Below are 17,769 nucleotides of genomic sequence, written 5' to 3'. Positions count from 1 at the left end.
GAGTGCAGTGGCCGGATCTCAGCTCACTGCAAGCTCCGCCCCCCCGGGTTCACGCCATTCTCCTGCCTCAGCCTCCCGAGTAGCTTGGACTACAGGCGCCCGCCACCTCGCCCGGCTAGTTTTTTTGTATTTTTTAGTAGAAACGGGGTTTCACCGTATTAGCCAGGATGGTCTTGATCTCCTGACCTCGTGATCCACCCATCTCAGCCTCCCAAAGTGCTGGGATTACAGGCTTGAGCCACCGCGCCCAGCCGAGATGGGGTTTCTCCATGTTGGTCAGGCTGGTCTTGAACTCCTGACCTCAGGTTATCTGCCCTCCTTGGCCTCCCAAAGTGCTGGGATTACAGGCGTGAGCCACTGCGCCCGGCTAATCTGTAGTCTTACCACATCTCTGGCTGCATGGACTATCAATTACTAAAAAAGACAATTAAAAGCTCCTGCGGGGGTGGTGGATTTGTCCACTTCTCCTTGTATTCTCTCAATGCTTGCTTTATGTATTTGAAGCTATTGTTAATTGGGGGATAGGAGTCACAAATGGTTCTGTCTTCTTGGTGGATTGATCTTCTTATTACTATGTCATGTGATATTCCTCATCTCGGTGGCAGGCAGAATAAAGACCCCACCCAAAAGAAGTCTGAATCCTCGTCCTTGGGACATGGAGATATGGTAGCTTACATGGCAAAGGGGAACTAAGGTTGCAAATTGAATGAAGATTGCTAACTAGCTGACAGTAAAATAAAGATATTATTCTGGACTATCTGGTGGGCCCAATGGAATCAAAAAAGTCCTTAAATGTGGGAGAGGGCAAAAGAAAAGGAGATCAAAGTGATCTCAGCAACCTGCCTCAAACACAACTCTCCGAGGTCAGAAACTTCCTCTCCAGCCAGGGGGTTGCTAGAGGTCACGCAGGGTGTGCAGTGGCACGACTTCCCAGAGCTCTGCCAGCACTGTCGGCTCCAGTGTCCTGGCTGCCCACTCCGGCTGAGTTCATGCTTCTGGGCCTTCTGTGGCTATAGATCATGGAACCTCCAGATCAGCAGGAAGCCGCGGACAGACCTGGCCTCAGCACCCGAAGGATGGACAGAGCGTTGCCACGCTTCTCGGGTTGCCGCAGCCCCAGGCGGGGCAAACTTCAGCTGTGCCCTGGCGCGAGGTCGGGGGTCCCTGGGTACCGTCCAGCTCCCTGGCCTCAGGAACCTTCTACATGCGGATGTTGTAGTTTCCTTGACCTCCCTCCTGTACTTGAGGGCCTGTTGACCTCCAGCACCATGGGGCAAGTCACCCCGAACAGGGTCGGCCCTGAGGCCCCGTTGTGTTGCTTTTTTTTTTTTTTTTGAGATGGAGTCTCTCACCGTTGATGCCCAGGCTGGAGAGCAGTGGCGCAATCTCTGCTACTGCAATCTCTGCCTCCCAAGTTCAAGTGATTCTCCTGCCTCAGCCTCCTGAATAGCTGGGACTACAAGCATTCGCCACCACGCCTGTCTAATTTTTGCATTTTTGGTAAAGACAAGGTTTCACCAGGTTGGCCAGGTTGGTCTCGAACTCCTGACCTCAGGTGATCTGCCCGCCTTGGCCTCCCAAAGTACTGGGATTACAGGTGTGAGCCACCACACCAGGCCACTTGTTTTTGTGCATTTAAAAAATTCAGCTGGGCGTGGTGGCTCACGCCTGTAATCCCAGCACTTTGGGACGCCAAGGTCGGCAGATCACCCAAGGTCAGGAGTTTGAGACCAGCCTGACCAACCTGGTGAAACCTTGTCTCTACTAAAAATACAAAAGTTAGCCAGGCATGGTGGCAGTTGTCTGTAGTCCCAGTTACTCGGGAGGCTGAGGCAGGAGAATGGCATGAACCTGGGAGGTAGAGATGGTACCACTGCACTCCAGCCTGGGCGACAGAGTGAGACTCCATCTCAAAAAAAAAAAAATTGGCCCCATGTGCTGTTCATGCCTTTAATGCCAACTCTTTGGAAGGACAAGGCAGGTGGATCACCAGCGATAGGGAGTTCCAGACCAGCCTGACCAACATGGTGAAATCCCATCTCTACTAAAAATACAAAGATTAGCCAGCTATGGTGGCAGCTACTTGGGAGGCTGATGCAGGAGAATCCCTTGAACCTGGGAGGCAGAAGCTGCAGTGAGCCGAGACTGTGCCGCTGCACTCCAGCCTGGGTGACAGAGTGAGACTCAATCTCAAGGGAAAAAAAAAATTGAAAAAGTGGAAAATTGTGGCAAAATACACATAACAAGGAATTTACCATTGTAACCGTTTTTCAGCAGCACTGGGCACATTCACATTCTTCTGCCACCATCGCCAACATCCGTCGGCAGAACCTTCTCCTCTTCCCAGAGACTCTGTCCCAGGAAGCACTCACTCCGCATTTGCTCCCAGCCCCCAGGCCTCCATTCCACTTTGTCTCTGTGCGCTGGGCTCCCCTGTCACCTCCCCACCTGGGTGGGCATCTGTGCGTGTCCTCAGCGTGTGTCGTTCCGTGTCTCCACTCGCCACGATGTCCTCAAACTCCCTCCTGTGGCAGCGTGTGCCAGGATTTCCCTTCCTTGCAAAGGCAGGACGGTGTTCCATTGTATTCAGTGTGTCCTCCAGGGTTTCACCAAAAAAACCAAAAAATTATATATATATATATATATATATATATTCCATTGTGCCTTCCATTGTGAACAGTCCTCCAAATGTGGCGTGTGCTGTGTTCTGCTCATCCACGACTCCACTGACAGACGCTCGGCTGCCTCTGAGCCTTAGCTGGGCTGCTGAGAATAACGGTGTTAAGAACACGAGGAGGTCTGTTCACATCCCTGCTTTCCGTTCTCCTGGGTCAGACCCACAGTTGGCATTGCTGGATCTCATGGCAGTTCCGTCTCATCTTCTGGGGCGTCTTCGCACTGTTCTCCACGGTGGCCACGCTGGCCCACCTTCGCCGGCAGTGTGCAGGGCTCCGGTCTCCCCACAGCCTCGCTGCGCTTGTTGGGTTTCTCCGGGTGTGAGTGTCGTGCCCCTTGCTCACCTTCCTCCCTGGGCAGAGGGAGAGAGTGGGTATGACTGGGCTGTCTGATACCCAGTGGTCACCACTTCGCCCAAGACAGGGCTGTGGTGGGCGGCGGGGGGGCAGTGAAGGCAGTTCTCAGGTGGGAGGCCCAACACCTGTGTTTGCACTCACCGTTCTTCACCCAGAGGGCTCTTTTCCCATCAAACCAGCGCCCCAGCCTTGCTGTGCGAGTCCTGAGCTCAGAGGCAGTTTCCGCCCCGACACAGCCCGTCTCTTTCATGACAATCACATGCCCTGGGAGGCAGAGCCAGAATCCAAAACACAAGGGGAGACGCAGGCAAGACCCCGGTGGCCAGAGGGGCTGCTCCAGCTTCAGCCTGCACAGAGCCGCTCTGGTCTGGCCCCTCCCCGACTTCCGACGGCTCCCCTGCCCACACACTGTCTCGCCCGTGTGGTCTCAGGCAGGGCCTCAGTGTCCCTCAGTCCCACACCCCCGGCTCCAGGTCTCACACCGCCTTGGGACCTTCACCTCTGGAAACCAGGTCCGTGGTGTCTGTGGCTCTGTGCCCATCTGGTGAGGAGGATGTCCCTCACTCCCCCGCCTCCTGCCACAAGTGACCTCCTGGGAAGACAGCCTTCCTGGCAGGTCAGAAGTAGGGGCAACAACACCAGGAGACGCATGAAAAGGGGGGAGTTGGTGGTCAGCTCCTCATGGCCTGGACCATGCAGGGCTCCCCTGGGACCTGTGGAACAGCCCCCTGACTCAGTACTGCGTCGCCGTCGCCCTCCCCGGAGCCACCAACTACGCCCTCATTCCCATTCCTGGCTTCCCAGAACTTCACAAAAGAATTACGAAATCAGCCCTTCATTTCTCCATGTAGCACCTCTAGATTTATTATTGTTGAGCTAATTGTTATCTCGATAATCTATTTTTTGTGTTAATTTTTGAATTATGAGACAACATGCTTCATAGAAAAATTCTCTTACATGTTCCTCTTACATGTTCAAAGCTGGAGAAGGCTCTCTCACCTGGCATATTTTGTAGGTTCCAATCTCAGTGTGGCTCTAAGATAAGCTTTCTAAGTACATGTCATGCGTCTTGTCGGTCCTATCAAGACGTTCACTCTGAGAGTTTAAAACGACCTGGAGAAAGAGTAGGTTGAAATTGCTTTAGGGAAATCAGATTAAATGACAAGTTAACCCATTGACGAAATGGCTAGTGAGTATTTACTAATTTACTAAGTGCCCGTTGATTTGTATGTGTTTATGTTTTTATTATGTATTTATTTATTATACTTTAAGTTCTAGGGAACATGTGCACAGCGTGCAGGTGTGTTTTAAATGTTAAGGATCTGCCGTTGCATCCCACAGGATAAATACAAGCCAGGTTCCACGCCAACAGGCATCAAAACACCACATCAGGCACTGCGACTACGTACGATTCTTTTTTTTTTTTTTTTTGAGATGGAGTCTTGCTCTGTCATGCAGGCTGGAGTGCGGTGGCACAATCTCGGCTCACTGCAACCTCTGCCTCCCGGGTTCAAACTATTCTCCTGCCGCAGCCTCCTGAGTAGCTGGGACTACAGTCGCCCGCCACCATACCCAGCTAATTTTTGTATTTTTGTTGAGACAGAGTCACACTCTGTGGCTCAGGCTGGAGTGCAATGGCATGATCTCAGCTCACTGCAACCTGTCTCCTGGGTTCAAGCGATTCTCCTGTCTCAGCCTCCCAAGTAGCTGGGATTACATGCACGCGCCACCATGCCCAGCTAGGTTTTGTATTTTTAGTAGAGAGGAGGGTCTCACCCTGTTGGGCAGCCTGGTCTCCAACTCCTGACCTCAAATGATCCACCCACCTCGGCCTCCCAAAGTGCTGGGATTACAGGTGTGAGCCACCACACCCGGCCTATGTACTGTTGTTGCTTGTCAATTATACCTTTATAAAGCTGGGAGAGAAAAGAAAGTTGATGAGCTGTCACAGAAGACATAAAAATAGCCCCTAAAGGCCCGGTGTGGTAACTCATGCCTGTAAATCCCAGCACTCTGAGAGGCTGAGGTGGGAGGATTGCTGGAATCCAGGAGTTCAAGACCAGCCTGGGCAATATAGTAACATCCCATACCTACAAAAATATCAGCAGGTATGATGGTGCACACGTCTAGTCCCAGCTACTCAGGAGGCTGAGGTGGGAGGATCGCTTGAGCCCAGGAGGTAGGCGTGCCGTGAGCTGTGATTGCGTTGCTGCACTCCAGCCTGGGCTACAGAGAGAGACCTCGTCCCAAAAAGAAAAAAGCTCCTAAAATCTGAAAAATGTTCAACTCCACTTCTAATCAAAGAAATGCAAACATGAATATCTGAAAGACAGCCTTTTAAAATCTTTTTTTTTTTTTTTTTTTGAGACGGAGTCCCGCTCTGTCACCCAGGCTGGAGTGCAGGGGCCAGATCTCAGCTCACTGCAAGCTCCGCCTCCCAGGTTCACGCCATTCTCCTGCCTCAGCCTCCTGAGTAGCTGGGACTACAGGCGCCGCCACCTCGCCTGGCTAGTTTTTTGTATTTTCTATTAGAGATGGGGTTTCACCGTGTTAGCCAGGATGGTCTCGATCTCCTGACCTTGTGATCCGCCCGCCTCGGCCTCCCAAAGTGCTGGGATTACAGGCTTAAGCCACCGCGCCTGGCCAATAAAAATGCCTTTTAAAATCTTTTTGGCCTATCATGTTGGCAAAAATAACTTTTAAACTCATAGTGTTTGAGAGTAGGCAGTGGTATCCTTACACAGGACTGATGGATGTATGAATTGGCTTGCAGCAAAATTTTGCAACATGTTTCCAAAAATCTTAAATGTGCTTCACTTTGACCTGGATAAACCGCTTCTAGGAATTTTTCCTGGCTACCCGAGGTGTGACGTGCACATGGCCTGGAAGCTGTGTCACCCACGGCATGAGGGGCCCGGAGGAGGGAGGCATGGCGGGCGGGCAGCAGATGGCTCAGGGCATGCAGGGGGATGGTGCAGGGCACCCAGGGGGCCTGTCCCTCTGCTTCCTTCCCTAACCTGAGGTGCCTCTAAAACAGGCACCACCCTGACCAGCCAAAGAGGGTTTGCAGGGAGGAGAGTGCCTTGAACCCATTCTCAGGTGGTGTTTATGCCTCTCCCAAAGCCCTGCAAAGCCTGAGGGTCTCACTCTGCTGTTTCCAGGCCCTGCAGTGCAGGGATGGAGGCTGAGCCTGGCAGCTGCCTCACGAACTCCAATCCTGCCTGCCTAGTGCCAGGCCCAACCCCCACCCCATGCTGCCTGGTACTGCCCTCTGTCAGCCGAGACCCTCATGGGAAGCCAGCAGGTGCAGTCAGTCCCCTGGGACACACTCCCCTCAAAGGGCAGGGCCGGGCCCCAGCTATAGGCAGAGCCCCTACACAGCAAGGCCCCTTTGGGCCTGAGGCTTGTATGTTGAGAGGCTGGCCAGAGGCACTCCCTGGAGCCATTTGCTCTTCCCACCCGTCCCACGTGGCTCTTGCAAGAATTCTCTGGAAGCTCCTCGAAAGTGAGGCAGAAACCGGGCACACCCACACCAAGGGCTCTGGGCCAGCAGGTAGGGCTGCCTGTGTGTTGACATCCCCAGCTGCCCTTTCAAGTATATTTCTGTTAAAGAAAAGTATCTTGGGCCCTTCAAGCTGGGAACTGCTCAGGGCCAATCTGCCTTCCGTTCTATTCAAAGTCATTCCTCTGCTCACTGAGACAGATGCATATTCTGATGGCCTCCTTTGGAAAGACTTATCAGAAACTGAAAATAATGCAACCATTTGTGTCCCACCTACCTGTGACCTACCCACAGGTAGGTGAGAGACAGATAGTTGGGAAGCCCCCTCCCTGCTTCGAGTTGTCCCCACCTTTCTGGAAGGAACCAATGTACGTCTCACATATATTGACTGATGTCTCTTGTCTCCCTAAAATGCATGAAACCAGGCTGTGCCCAACCACCCTGGGCATGTCATCAGGACTTCCTGAGGCTGTGTCACGGATGCGTGTCCTCAACTTTAGCAAATAAAACTCCTAAAATGATTGAGACTTGTCTCGTCGTTTTTTAACAACTGGAAAAACAGGAAGCCACGATTACAGGAAGCTCGTTAACTTATGGAGAATTTTAAAGCAATACCTTGAAAACACATTAAAAAATGAGACATTGAGTCAAGAAAGAATCAAGAAAAGCCATCTCCAAAGTGACGCCCCCTTGGCGGTGGGTGGTGTGGGCTGGAGGTGTTCCTGGGCTACCCATTCTGCCCCCACCCTCCCAGTGGCTGGAATAAGTATGCACTCCTCCCTGCATCTCGGGCCAGCCCCCTGAGTGGAAATGGTGGGGCAGCGCTGAGGGTCTTCAGACTCTCCCTCGGGTGCCTGTGTGCTGGACGCTGCCCTCCTGGCTGCTGCTCTGCTAAGATCTGTGTGGCCCTGTCGTCTGGCTGCTGCGCCCAGCTCCGAGGTCCAGCAAGAGATGCAGGGCTCTCTGGCCATGCCCAAAACAGAGGGAGTCAGTAGGTGAGGAAGCAGTGAGTGGAACCAGAAGGGCCAAGGAAGGCAGACCCCCAGCCAGGCAGGGGGGCCGAGTGGGCTGGGGACACACCAGAGCCACCTGCGACCAGTCCAGTTCCTTCTGAGCCCCAGGGGTGTGGCCTCACAGCGGGCCTGGCTTCCCTCCTCAGCTGCCAAGCCCTGCTTCAGGGGCCCTAGAAGCCCGCATACTTTTGCTCACTGGTGTCTGCTCCGATTCTGCAGCCACCCCCTCCCCACCTTTCAAATTCTGAATAACACGAGACAGGGACCTCTCCTGTCAAATGAGCTGGAGTGAGCAACAGAGCTGCTGCCTGAGGCCCCTGGACCCCATTGGAATGACTGAGCCGCCCAGGAAGGGGCTCCCGGGGAGTCTGCCTCCTTCACTTTAACTGGACCAAGGGTTCTGGAAACCCTCCCAAACCTGGGAGGATGAGCTCTTGCTGGTCCAGGGCTGTGCTGCCCAGTCACCCCGACTCCAGCCAGCAACCCTGGGGCAGAGGGCTGCAAGCCCTTCTGCAAAACCAAAGGAAGTGGCAGCTGAAGTGAAAATGCACGCTCCCCTCCGGGCCCAGCCCCAGGTGGAGGCTTTCACAGAGAGGCCCTCTGGGCTCCAGGCCTGTATGTGGAGAGCAGAGACTAGCCAGGGGCAGGAGCCGGAGCCACCTTCCCATCCAACTGGTCCCGTGTGGCCCATGTGGCTCGAGCTGCTGATGTCCAGATCCCGCCACGTGCCTGACCTTTGGGCACCGACAGCCTGGCGAGGATGCCTGGAAAGAGTCAGGGGGCCCAGCAGGAGGCCTGGTGGGAACACCGCAGGCAGGGCGGCCAGAGAGCTGGGCCCACTGGGACGTCCCAACTCGCCTGCACCGAGGTCCAGCTCCTCACCATGCACGGCCAACCCGGCTTGGGCGTCAGGGGAGCCCTGCACCAGCCCGTCGCTTCTCAGAACACATTCAAGCTTCGTCTGGCATTCCCTGCCGGACAGGTCCACGGCCTCAGGCAGCCCGCCGGCCTCTTCTGAGGGCCTCCCTGGACCAGGGTCCGGGATCCCGCCAGCACCTGCTCACCATCAGTCTGCCGCACCTGCTACTCCTACTGCCTCGGGGAGCCTCTGCCTCCCCTCGAGGTGAGTGAGCTCAGGATAGGGGCTCAGGGCCCTCTCTCCAGCCAGCCCAGGGGCCCCACCCGCCAGCTGCAGTGTAGTGGTCTGTCCCGGCCCGGGGCCAGGGCTGTTTCTTCCACAGAAAGGGGCATGGGTTACAGCAGGCTGCCCACATTTCAGGCACTACTCTTCCTGGGGAGGGTGCACTGGGGCCTGGGTCTTCTCTCAGCTTCCCCTGGGGCTGGGTCTTCAAGTGGAAGGACAAGGCCAGGCAGAGGCTCCCTGTGTTGTTCCACTCAGGAAGCAGGCACCACCCTCCCGGGGTGAGGGGAGCCCTGCCTGGGCTGTGCGTGGAGACCGCCCTTCCTCTCATCGCCCCAGCTGTCTGGCCCACCGGGGGGCTCCTCTCAGCTGTGGGATGGGTGGGAGCGACCAAGCCCTGTGGGAAAGGCGCCCAGTGCAGACTTTCACTCCTGAAATGGCAGCAAGATGCCCCCCGCCCGCCGGAGGCTCGGGTAGGGGACAGCCCACCATGCTCATAGCACCAGCAATGCCAGCCTGGCCTGGTGGACTCTGGGGAACTCTGTTTTTGGTCTGCTCTGAGGGACTGTGACGGGCTGAAGCCCCCTTATCACCATCCAACTCCACCTGGATTCAGAGCAGCATGGCCAGAATGATGGCCATGGTGAGGTCCCTCAGATGACTCCAGCCACAAGGCCACAGTGTGGGTGGGCCCAGGTCAGCCTGACACTCCGGTCCACCCACCCCTGAGCTCCAGCTGCATCTCTCACCCCTGCTGGCCCTGGGCCCCTGCCTCCACCTCCCCTCAGCAAATGACCAAGCCCCTCATCTCCCAGCCTCCATGCTGGGCAAATGTGTCCCTGTTCAGCTCCATCTTCAAGCCACACCTTGGCAGCCCACTGAGGCCAGCCCTCCACTGCTCCCTGGACTTCTCTCTCCAGTGTCCAACCTGCCTGTCTCCTGCTCCCAGTGTGCGGGCTCCGAGGCTGCTCTGCCTCGCACTTTCTGTGCTTCTTCCGTGAACCCATGTTCGTTCTTTCTTTTTTTCTTTTGCCTTGTCTTTTCTTTTCTTCTTTTTTTGAAATGGAGTCTTGCTCTGCCACCCAGGCTGGAGTAAAGTGGCATGATCTTGGCTCACTGAAGCCTCTACCTCTCAGGTTCAAGCAATTCTCCCACCTCAGCCTCCTGAGTGGCTGGGACTACAGGCGCACCACCATGTTCAGCTAATTTTTTTGTATTTTTAATAGAAATGGGGTTTCGCTATGTTGCCTAGGCAGGTCTCGAACTCCTGGGCTCAAATGATCCTCCTGCCTCAGCCTCCCAAAGTGCTGGGATTACAGGTATGAGCCACCACGCCCAGCTTTTTTTTCTTTAACTACTATTAAAATTGTTCTCTCTCTCTCCCTCACCTTCTCCCTCTCTCTCTCTCTCTTTATTTATTTATTTATTTTGGAGAAAAGGTCTCACTCCCTCATCCAGGCTGGAGTATAGTGGCAAAATCTCTGCTCAGCGAAACCTCCACCTCCTGGGCTCAAATCATCCTCCCTTCTGAGTAACTGGGACTACAGGCACCTGCTACCACGCCCAGTTAATCTACAGGCACCTGCTACCACGCCCAGTTAATGTTTGTATTTTTATTCGTAGAGACCTGGTTTCGCTATGTTGCCCAGGCTGGTCTCGAACTCCTGGGCTCAAGAAATCCGCCCACCTCAGCCTCCCAAAGTGCTGGGATTACAGGCGTGAGCCACCACACCCGGCCAATGAATCAATTTTCCAGATTAGAGAAGCGCCACATGCTGCTGGGATGGACATTCCAATAACAGGATCTAGCGTGACCTCACCCAGCCACTGTCCCTGGAGCTCTCTGGCCTGCAGTGGCTGTGCTCCTCCAGTCTTTTAAAATCTATTTTTTAACATTTTTTCTTTTTTTTGAGGTGGAGTTTCGCTCTCATTGCCCAGGCTGGAGTGCAATGGCGCGATCTCGGCTCACTGTAACCTCCGCCTCCCAAGTTCAAGTGATTCTCCTGCCTCAGCCTCCCGAGTAGCTGGGATTACAGGTGCCCGCCACCACGCCTGGCTAATTTTTTGTATTTTTAATAGAGACAGGGTTTCACCATATTGGTCAGGATGGTCTTGAACTCCTGACCTCAGCTGATCCGTCCCCCTCGGCCTCCCAAAGTGCTGGGATTACAGGCATGAGCCACCACACGCCCGGCCTATTTTGTAACTTTTTATTATGAAACTTTTCAGACAGACACAAAAGGACAGAGAAGGACCCCTGCCATGTGCAGGGAGCAGTTCCTCATTCCACCCTGTGTGCCAAAAACAGCTCCTCAGGCTGCTGAGGTCTGTCTTGTGGATTACCATTTCTTTCTTTCTTTCTTTCTTTTTTTTTGAGATGGAGTTTCACTCTCGTTTCCCAGGCTGGAGTGCAATGGCACGATCTCAGCTCACCGCAACCTCCGCCTCCTGGGTTCAAGTGATTCTCCTGTCTCAGCCTCCCAAGTAGCTGGGATTACAGGCATGTGCCACCGTGCCGGGCTAATTTTATATTTTTAGTAAAGACGGGGTTTCACCATATTGGTTAGGCTGGTCTTGAACTCCTGACCTCACGTGATCCACCCGCCTCAGCCTACCAAAGTGCTGGGATTACAGGCGTGAGCCACTGCACCCGGCTGGATTGCCTGTAATTTCTAAGCTGTTTCAGGGTTGCTGGCCATTTCTAGCCATTTCCGTCTTTCACTGTGACCTCGTTTCTGCCGTCACATTTGAGACAAACCCTAGGGAGGGAAATGTTGAGTCACCGGCTCCACCACGCCCGTCCAAATCACAGAGTCAACTTTCTTATTTTTCCCAATTTGACAGATTCTCTTTTTTTGAGACGGAGGTTTGCTCTTGTTGCCCAGGCTGGAGTGCAATGGCCCAATCTTGGCTCACTGCAAGCTCCGCCTCCCGGGTTCAAATTCTCCCGCCTCAGCCTCCCAAGTAGCTGGGATTACAGACGTGTGTCACCACGCCCAGCTAATTTTTGTATTTTTAGTAGAGACGGGATTTCACCATGTTGGTCAGGCTGGTCTCGAACTCCTGACCTCAAATGATCCGCCCACCTTGGCCTCCCAAAGTGCTGGGATTACAAGCGTGAGCCACCGTGCCTGGCCTCAGTTTGATAGATTTTTTTTAATGTATCTTTCAGAGACACATTTGCGTTTATTTGACTGCTGGTGAGGAAGTCTTTCAGGCATTCTGAGTTCTTATCTTATCCCATCTCATCTCATCCTATCCCTATTCTTATCTTTTTTTTCTTCCTTTTTTTTTTTTTTTTTTTTTTTTGAGACGAGTCTTGTTCTGTCACCCAGGTAGGAGTGCAATGGCACGATCTTGGCTCACTGCAACCTCCGTCTCCACAGCTCAAGCAATTCTCCTGCCCCAGCCTCCTGAGTAGCTGGGATTCCAGGTGTGTGCAACCACACCTGGCTAATTTTTTTATTTTTAGTAGAAACGGGGTTTCTCCATTTTGGCCAGGCTGGTCTCGAACTCCTGACCTCAGGTAGTCCGCCTGCCTCGGCCTCCCAAAATGCTGGGATTACAGGTGTGAGCCCCTGTGCCCAGCCCCTATCCTCAACTCCTTCCAGGAGCCTCTGCCCTCCCACCTAGGCCTGGCCAATCTTCTGAAACATCATTTTGTGCTCAGCCCAACTGGCCAGTCTTCAGCCGTCAGTCCCAGCCCCTTGCAGTGGTGCAGACCCATGTCATGCACTTGACAGAATGTATGGCCCCCCTGTTGTACCCGGTGTGCCGGATACCAATCCAGAGGCCGGTGACCTGCCCAGACCCAGGATCTTGTCACGTGACTGGGCCAACTGCCACTCACCCCAGCACAGCCCCCACTGTCCTGCTTCTCCCTCTGTGTAACCCCACAAGCAGCACAGGCCCCACAGAGAGAAGCCTGGCCCTTCAGTGCCCCCCACCAATCACAGAAGCAAGTGGCCGAGGAGAGATTCCAGGGACAAGTCCAGCCCCTGACTCACCACCATCTGGCCCAGTAGCCAGGGAAGCCTTTTCCAGAAGAAAGTCTCCAGGAAGGTGGCGGTGACAAAGGTACAATGGAAGCTATTGTCCCTCTCCCCCAAATCCTCTACCCCCATCACATCTGTGGTCACTGAGGGTCCTGGGTTATCTCTTGGGAGGGACCCCAGATTAAGAACCCTCAACAAAGCCTCCATTTTTACCAACCTTTGCCTTCAGATCCCCCTCTGCCCCCCTCCAGCTCCCAGCCCCCAGCCCCATCCCAGGGCCTGAGCCCCCAGGCCCACTCCCCAATGCACAGAGCCCCGCTACTTACCCAGGGCCCCACCTGTGCGGCTGGCCTCCACCCCTCCCTGCAGTCCTAGCTGAGGTTTCAGGAAGTAGCAGGGATCCAATTATGTTCTCTGTAGAACTCCCCTAACCACAAACAGGGCTGGGCTTGGGGTTAGCCAACCCGGGCTGGGGTATCTCACTGGTGATGACAGTGTGGTCTCGTCATCTTCCTGCGGGTGGGAGTGGCAGGAAACCCCAGACTTACCTCTGTTGGCAATAACAGCACCAGAGCCAGGCTCCACTCACTCAGGAGCTCCCAGGCAGGGGCTAGGGCCTGGCGCGGCACGGCGGCTGTCCGTGTGTCCCCAGACAAGCAAGGCAGGACACGTGGCAGGGAGGGGCCCTGGAAAGACAAAATCCAGCTCCTCTGCAGCTCAGGTCTGGTGTCGCCAGCTCGGGCCAGGCAAGCACGGAGCAGGGTGACTTTCCAGAGGCTGTGTCCTCCCAGTAGTCCCTGTCCGGGGTGCCAGGAGTGGAGAGGCCAAGTGTGCCCACTGCAGCCCCGGGACCAGGATGGCACCTGCATGTCCTGGAAGGCTCAGCACAGTCACTGCACACAAGCACCCTCATCTCCCCGCCTCCCCTCCTGGGGCAGGGCCATGTGGGAAGAAGAGCCGACTGCACACTCCACATTCCTCCCCCAGCCCTACCTCAACCCCTCCTGCATCCAGAACCTGGCCTGGCCTGGCCCAGGGGCGCTGCGGGGGGGTTCTCTGTGAGGGGCCCTGTGGGAACTGCAGGGTGGGCAGGCAGAGCGGCCTGAGACAGCCCCCTCACTGGGGGGCTCCCGGCCCTGGTGGGCCCGGTTTCCTTAGAAAACGCCAGCTGGCCGTGGACAGCACCCACAACCCCACTCACCTCCAAGCTGCTTCTGGGTTTCAGGGCACAGACCCCCCCACCAGGTGCCCACTCCCGAGCCTGCCAAGCTCCATCCAAACCAGGCTCTTTCAGCAGAGGGGACAGGGCTGGGCTGGGGGAAACAGCTGGGGACCACAAATGTCTCCAAGCGACACTGCCCAGCACTGCAGCAGGGACGGTCATTGAGTCAAGACAGCCACCGTCCTGGGTGGGTGTGCCCACCGCCAGGAGAGCCCGGTGGAGGCTGGGCCCCCCGTCTGCACTTTCCGCCAGACACGTGGATCACAGCTGCCCCCTGCTGCAGGGCCGCGTGGCTGGAGGCTGCCTCTGAACAGCGATTTCAGAGGGTTTTGTGTGGGTGGCAGTGGAATCCCCGGAAAGCTGGGCTTTGCCACTGCCCTGGCGGGGAGGCGCAGGTCTCAGGGCAGGTTCTACCTTGGCTTTCCAGAAACACTTGCCCAGGGGTCTGTGATCCTCTAGGGGATCTGGCGCAAACACATGCCTCCGCACGCTGCTGCTCATGGGGTCACTGGCCTCCCGGGTCTTTGGGCCAGGGCAGCCCCACCCTCGGAGCAGCAATAGGCAGAGCCCACATCAGGCCAGCGGGGGTGATGGCCAGGGATAGCTGTGGGTTCCTGTCGGTGGCCCCAGCAGCTCCCTGGGACCTGCCTCCTCCTGCGCCCCACTGGGTGGTCTGTCATGTTCACCGGGGCTCCTCTGTACCCCCAGCTGAGGGGTCCAGGAGTGGCACCCGGGCCTAGCTCAGGCCATTGTCACCCTCCATGCCTTCTGGCCTTTGCCAGGCAGTCCGGAAATAGCTGATTCAAGTGAGGTCAGCAGAATCCTCTCCTTGGGTCCTTTACTGGGTTCTGGGTAAGGAAAGTTGGGCCTCTTGGGTGGCAGGAGCTGTGGGCATGAGCTGGGGGGTTGGCAGCTGTGTACCAGCTCCCCTGCCCCTGCCAAGTGGAGAAGCCAGGCTGGGGTGGAGGACAGGCAGGAGCATAGGGGTGTGGACCAGCCCTGCTTCTTCCTACCAGGCCTCCAGGACCAGTGGGGGCTGCCCCGGGCCGTGCAGCACCTGGGGTGTTGTCTCTGAGAAGCCCGTCAGGGAGCTGGCTCTTCCTGCCCTGACCATGGCAAAGCAATTCATACCCAGAGAACTCCTCACCAACAGGAGAGCAGGTTTCAGACAGGTTTCCTGCCCTGACCATGGCAAAGCAATTCATACCCAGAGAACTCCTCACCAACAGGAGAGCAGGTTTCAGACAGGAAGTCACCAGAGCAGCCCACGGCTGAGTCACGCACCAGAACAGCTCCCTGCGGCCCAGACACAGCAGTGGTGAGGTCCAAGCTGCAGACACGGGGCGCAACTTCACATCCTGAGGTGTGCATCAGAAACCGCCCTGCTGTCCAGTGGGTTCACCAGCCTTTCTCCTGGCCCATCTGGACCTTCCAGAAGCCAAAGCTGGTGATTTGCTAACTTGTCCAGTCAGTCTGGGACGGCCTGAGCCCAGGGGAGACAAGGCCAGGAATAAGGGAGGGGAGGGTCAGAGCAAGAAATGTCCAGGGGGCAAAGTTGGAAAGAGCTGGGAGGATGGGACGAGGGACCCGAAGAGCCCCTGTGCATGGGGCCAGTGTGGCCTGCTCCACCTCCCGGGCAGCCACAGGGCCTTGCTTTTGTCTGGCACTAAACACCCTGAACAGCCAGCTCTGGCCTTCCCCACCTGGCGGGTGTGGAGCAGAAGTTCCCAAGGGCTACCTTGCATGTGGGGTGCGGCTGTCTCCCAAGCCAGGTGTGACCACACTGTGTGGGCCTGCGGGGCTGCTCCTCTGGTGACGGTAGTGGGGGTGGGGGTGGGGTCGTTGCTCTGTAACTGCAGAGAGACAGTGGCCGGAAGGCTAGGCTTTGAGAGTGGGGGCCCCAGGCCTCCCAGCTTCCCAGGACAACAGGTATGGCGGGCAGATGCCAGATCCTAAGGAGGACGGCCCTAGGGAAGGCTCAGGCACTGGGGGTGGTGACCATGCGGTGGCCCTCAGGATGTGGACCTGGGATTGGGAGCCAGGCCTGGCACAGGCAGACCCCTCCCGCTCCAACGCCCGGTGGCTCCTTTAGATTTATGAAGCGTGTTCCATGGGCCACACTGGCATCGGGCCAGGGGGCCCCGCCACATGCCCCGCTTCAAGTCACTCTCAGTCTAGGGGCACATTAGAAGGCCAAGCAAACACCAGAGTGCAGTGTGGACTGGAAGGGTCACGGCAGGGACTTCCCCGAGCCCTGAGACGTTGGCTGGCCTCAGCCACGCACTGGAGGACACCCGGGCTTCTCTGGAGGATGAGGAGTTGTAGAGTTTCGCTCTTGTCGCCCAGGCTGGAGTGCAGTGGCGCAATCTCAGCTCACTGCAACCTCTGCCTGCCAGGTTCAAGCGATTCTCTTGCCTCAGCTTCCCACGTAGCTGGGATTACATGCACACACCACCACCTCCAGCTAAGTTTTGTATTTTTAGTACAGACGGGGTTTCACCATGTTGGCCAGGCTGGTCTTGAACTCCTGACCTCAGGTGATCCACCCGCCTCAGCCTCCCGAAGTGCTGGGACAATGCCTGGCCCCTAGTCATTGTTCTTGATGATGCTCAAAGTGTCCCAGATTTGACAAGTCACTCCCTCTGCCTCTGTGCTGACGATTCTAGGGCAAATCCCGTGTGTCAGTTTCCAGTCACGGAGCCCCCCTGCATCAGGCGTGTCTGTGTATTCACGCCTCACCGGACCCCGCTGCTCGGATGGTGACTCCATCCCTCAGAAGAATTCTTCCTGGCCTTTTCTGACTCCTTGCTCACTCCCTTGGAGGAGGGCTCCGTCCTGGCCTCTCCCACCCCTGGGTGTTGGTGATGCAAGCCGGGGGTGCGGACCAGATGACAGGCCAAGCGGGAAGAGGAAAGGCAGAAGTGTCCTGGGGTTTCTGTGGGGGGACTGCTGCTCTGGTGAGAAGGCGAGAGGCCCCAGGTTTAAGCCAGGGAAGGGATTTTTAGGGAAGTTTTGAAGAGGGCCTCCCTGAGACAGAAGAGGCAGGGGAAGATAGGGGCTTTTGAGAAGTGTCAACCCAAGAACTGGATAATTCTGAAACTCCTTGTTGCCAACGCCTGTTCCTTTGACCAGGGCATGCCCCCAGTGTGCATCATGAGTCATGGTTTCAACAGTCATAGTGTGTCCTAGTGAGGCCCAGGACAGGCTGCCTGTGGCCCCAGAAACCCCAGGCGACTCTGCCTAACCCACCTAATCCACAGGGTTTCCTTTTTCTCAGGGCTGGCACAACAGCCTCACAACCACGGGAAGCCCCCAGCCTTACCTCATGGTCCCAGGTGGCAACTTGAGCTCCAGCTTTCACATCTGTGTTCCAGGAATGAGGCAGAAGCAAAGGAGAGCAGGACACAACCCGTCTCCTGTGTGGAGACTTCCCAGAATTCCCACCCGGTTCACCTGCTCCATCTTCCCTCCTTCCTGGGCCCAGTGCAGTCTTGTGATCACACCTGGCGGCAGGGGAGGCTGGGAAACGCAGTCTTTGATGTCGCTGCACCAGCTGATTCTGGGTGCTGTTCTGAGCAGGAAGGGGGCGCGGAATTGGGGACATGTGCTGCAATGCCAGCTTTTCTTTTCTTTCTTTCTTCCTTTTTTTTTTTTTTTTTTTTGAGATAGAGTCTCGCTCTGTCGCCCAGACTGGAGTGCAGTGGAGCGATCTCTGCTCAACGCAAGCTCTGCTTCCCGGATTCACTCCGCTCTCCTGCCTCAGCCTCCCAAGTAGCTGGGACTACAGGCACCCGCTGCCACGCCTGGCTAATTTTTTGTATTTTTAGTAGAGATGGGGTTTCACCGTGTTAGCCAGGATGGTCT

General features: G+C 55.9%; 1 protein-coding gene across 12 annotated transcripts in view; it reads right to left on the bottom strand.

Annotated features, from left to right (window-relative positions):
- The window catches only part of GPR132 (G protein-coupled receptor 132), a 17,540-nt gene extending 4,357 nt beyond the window's left edge, over positions 1-13,183 (bottom strand). Inside the window, exons 1-4 of one of the 12 annotated variants that reach the window (XM_023205774.1) lie at positions 13,010-13,110; positions 4,032-4,145; positions 3,174-3,641; positions 2,256-3,028 (exon numbers count right to left, since the gene is read on the bottom strand). In XM_023205774.1, coding sequence (XP_023061542.1) covers positions 2,256-2,289 — 34 coding nt within the window. In that variant the 5' untranslated portion in view covers positions 2,290-3,028; positions 3,174-3,641; positions 4,032-4,145; positions 13,010-13,110. Of the gene's footprint in view, positions 1-2,255; positions 3,029-3,173; positions 4,537-4,808; positions 5,266-13,009 lie in introns of those variants that run through there. The other 11 variants (XM_023205775.1, XM_023205777.1, XM_023205776.1 and 8 more) reach the window with 11 other exon arrangements.
- Positions 13,184-17,769: the final 4,586 nt, after the last annotated feature.

Source organism: Piliocolobus tephrosceles, chromosome 6 (genome assembly GCF_002776525.5).
Source record: "Piliocolobus tephrosceles isolate RC106 chromosome 6, ASM277652v3, whole genome shotgun sequence".
Taxonomy (NCBI): Eukaryota; Metazoa; Chordata; class Mammalia; order Primates; family Cercopithecidae; genus Piliocolobus; species Piliocolobus tephrosceles.
Note: the sequence above shows the minus strand (reverse complement) of the source record. Positions and strands in the feature narration are given on the sequence as shown.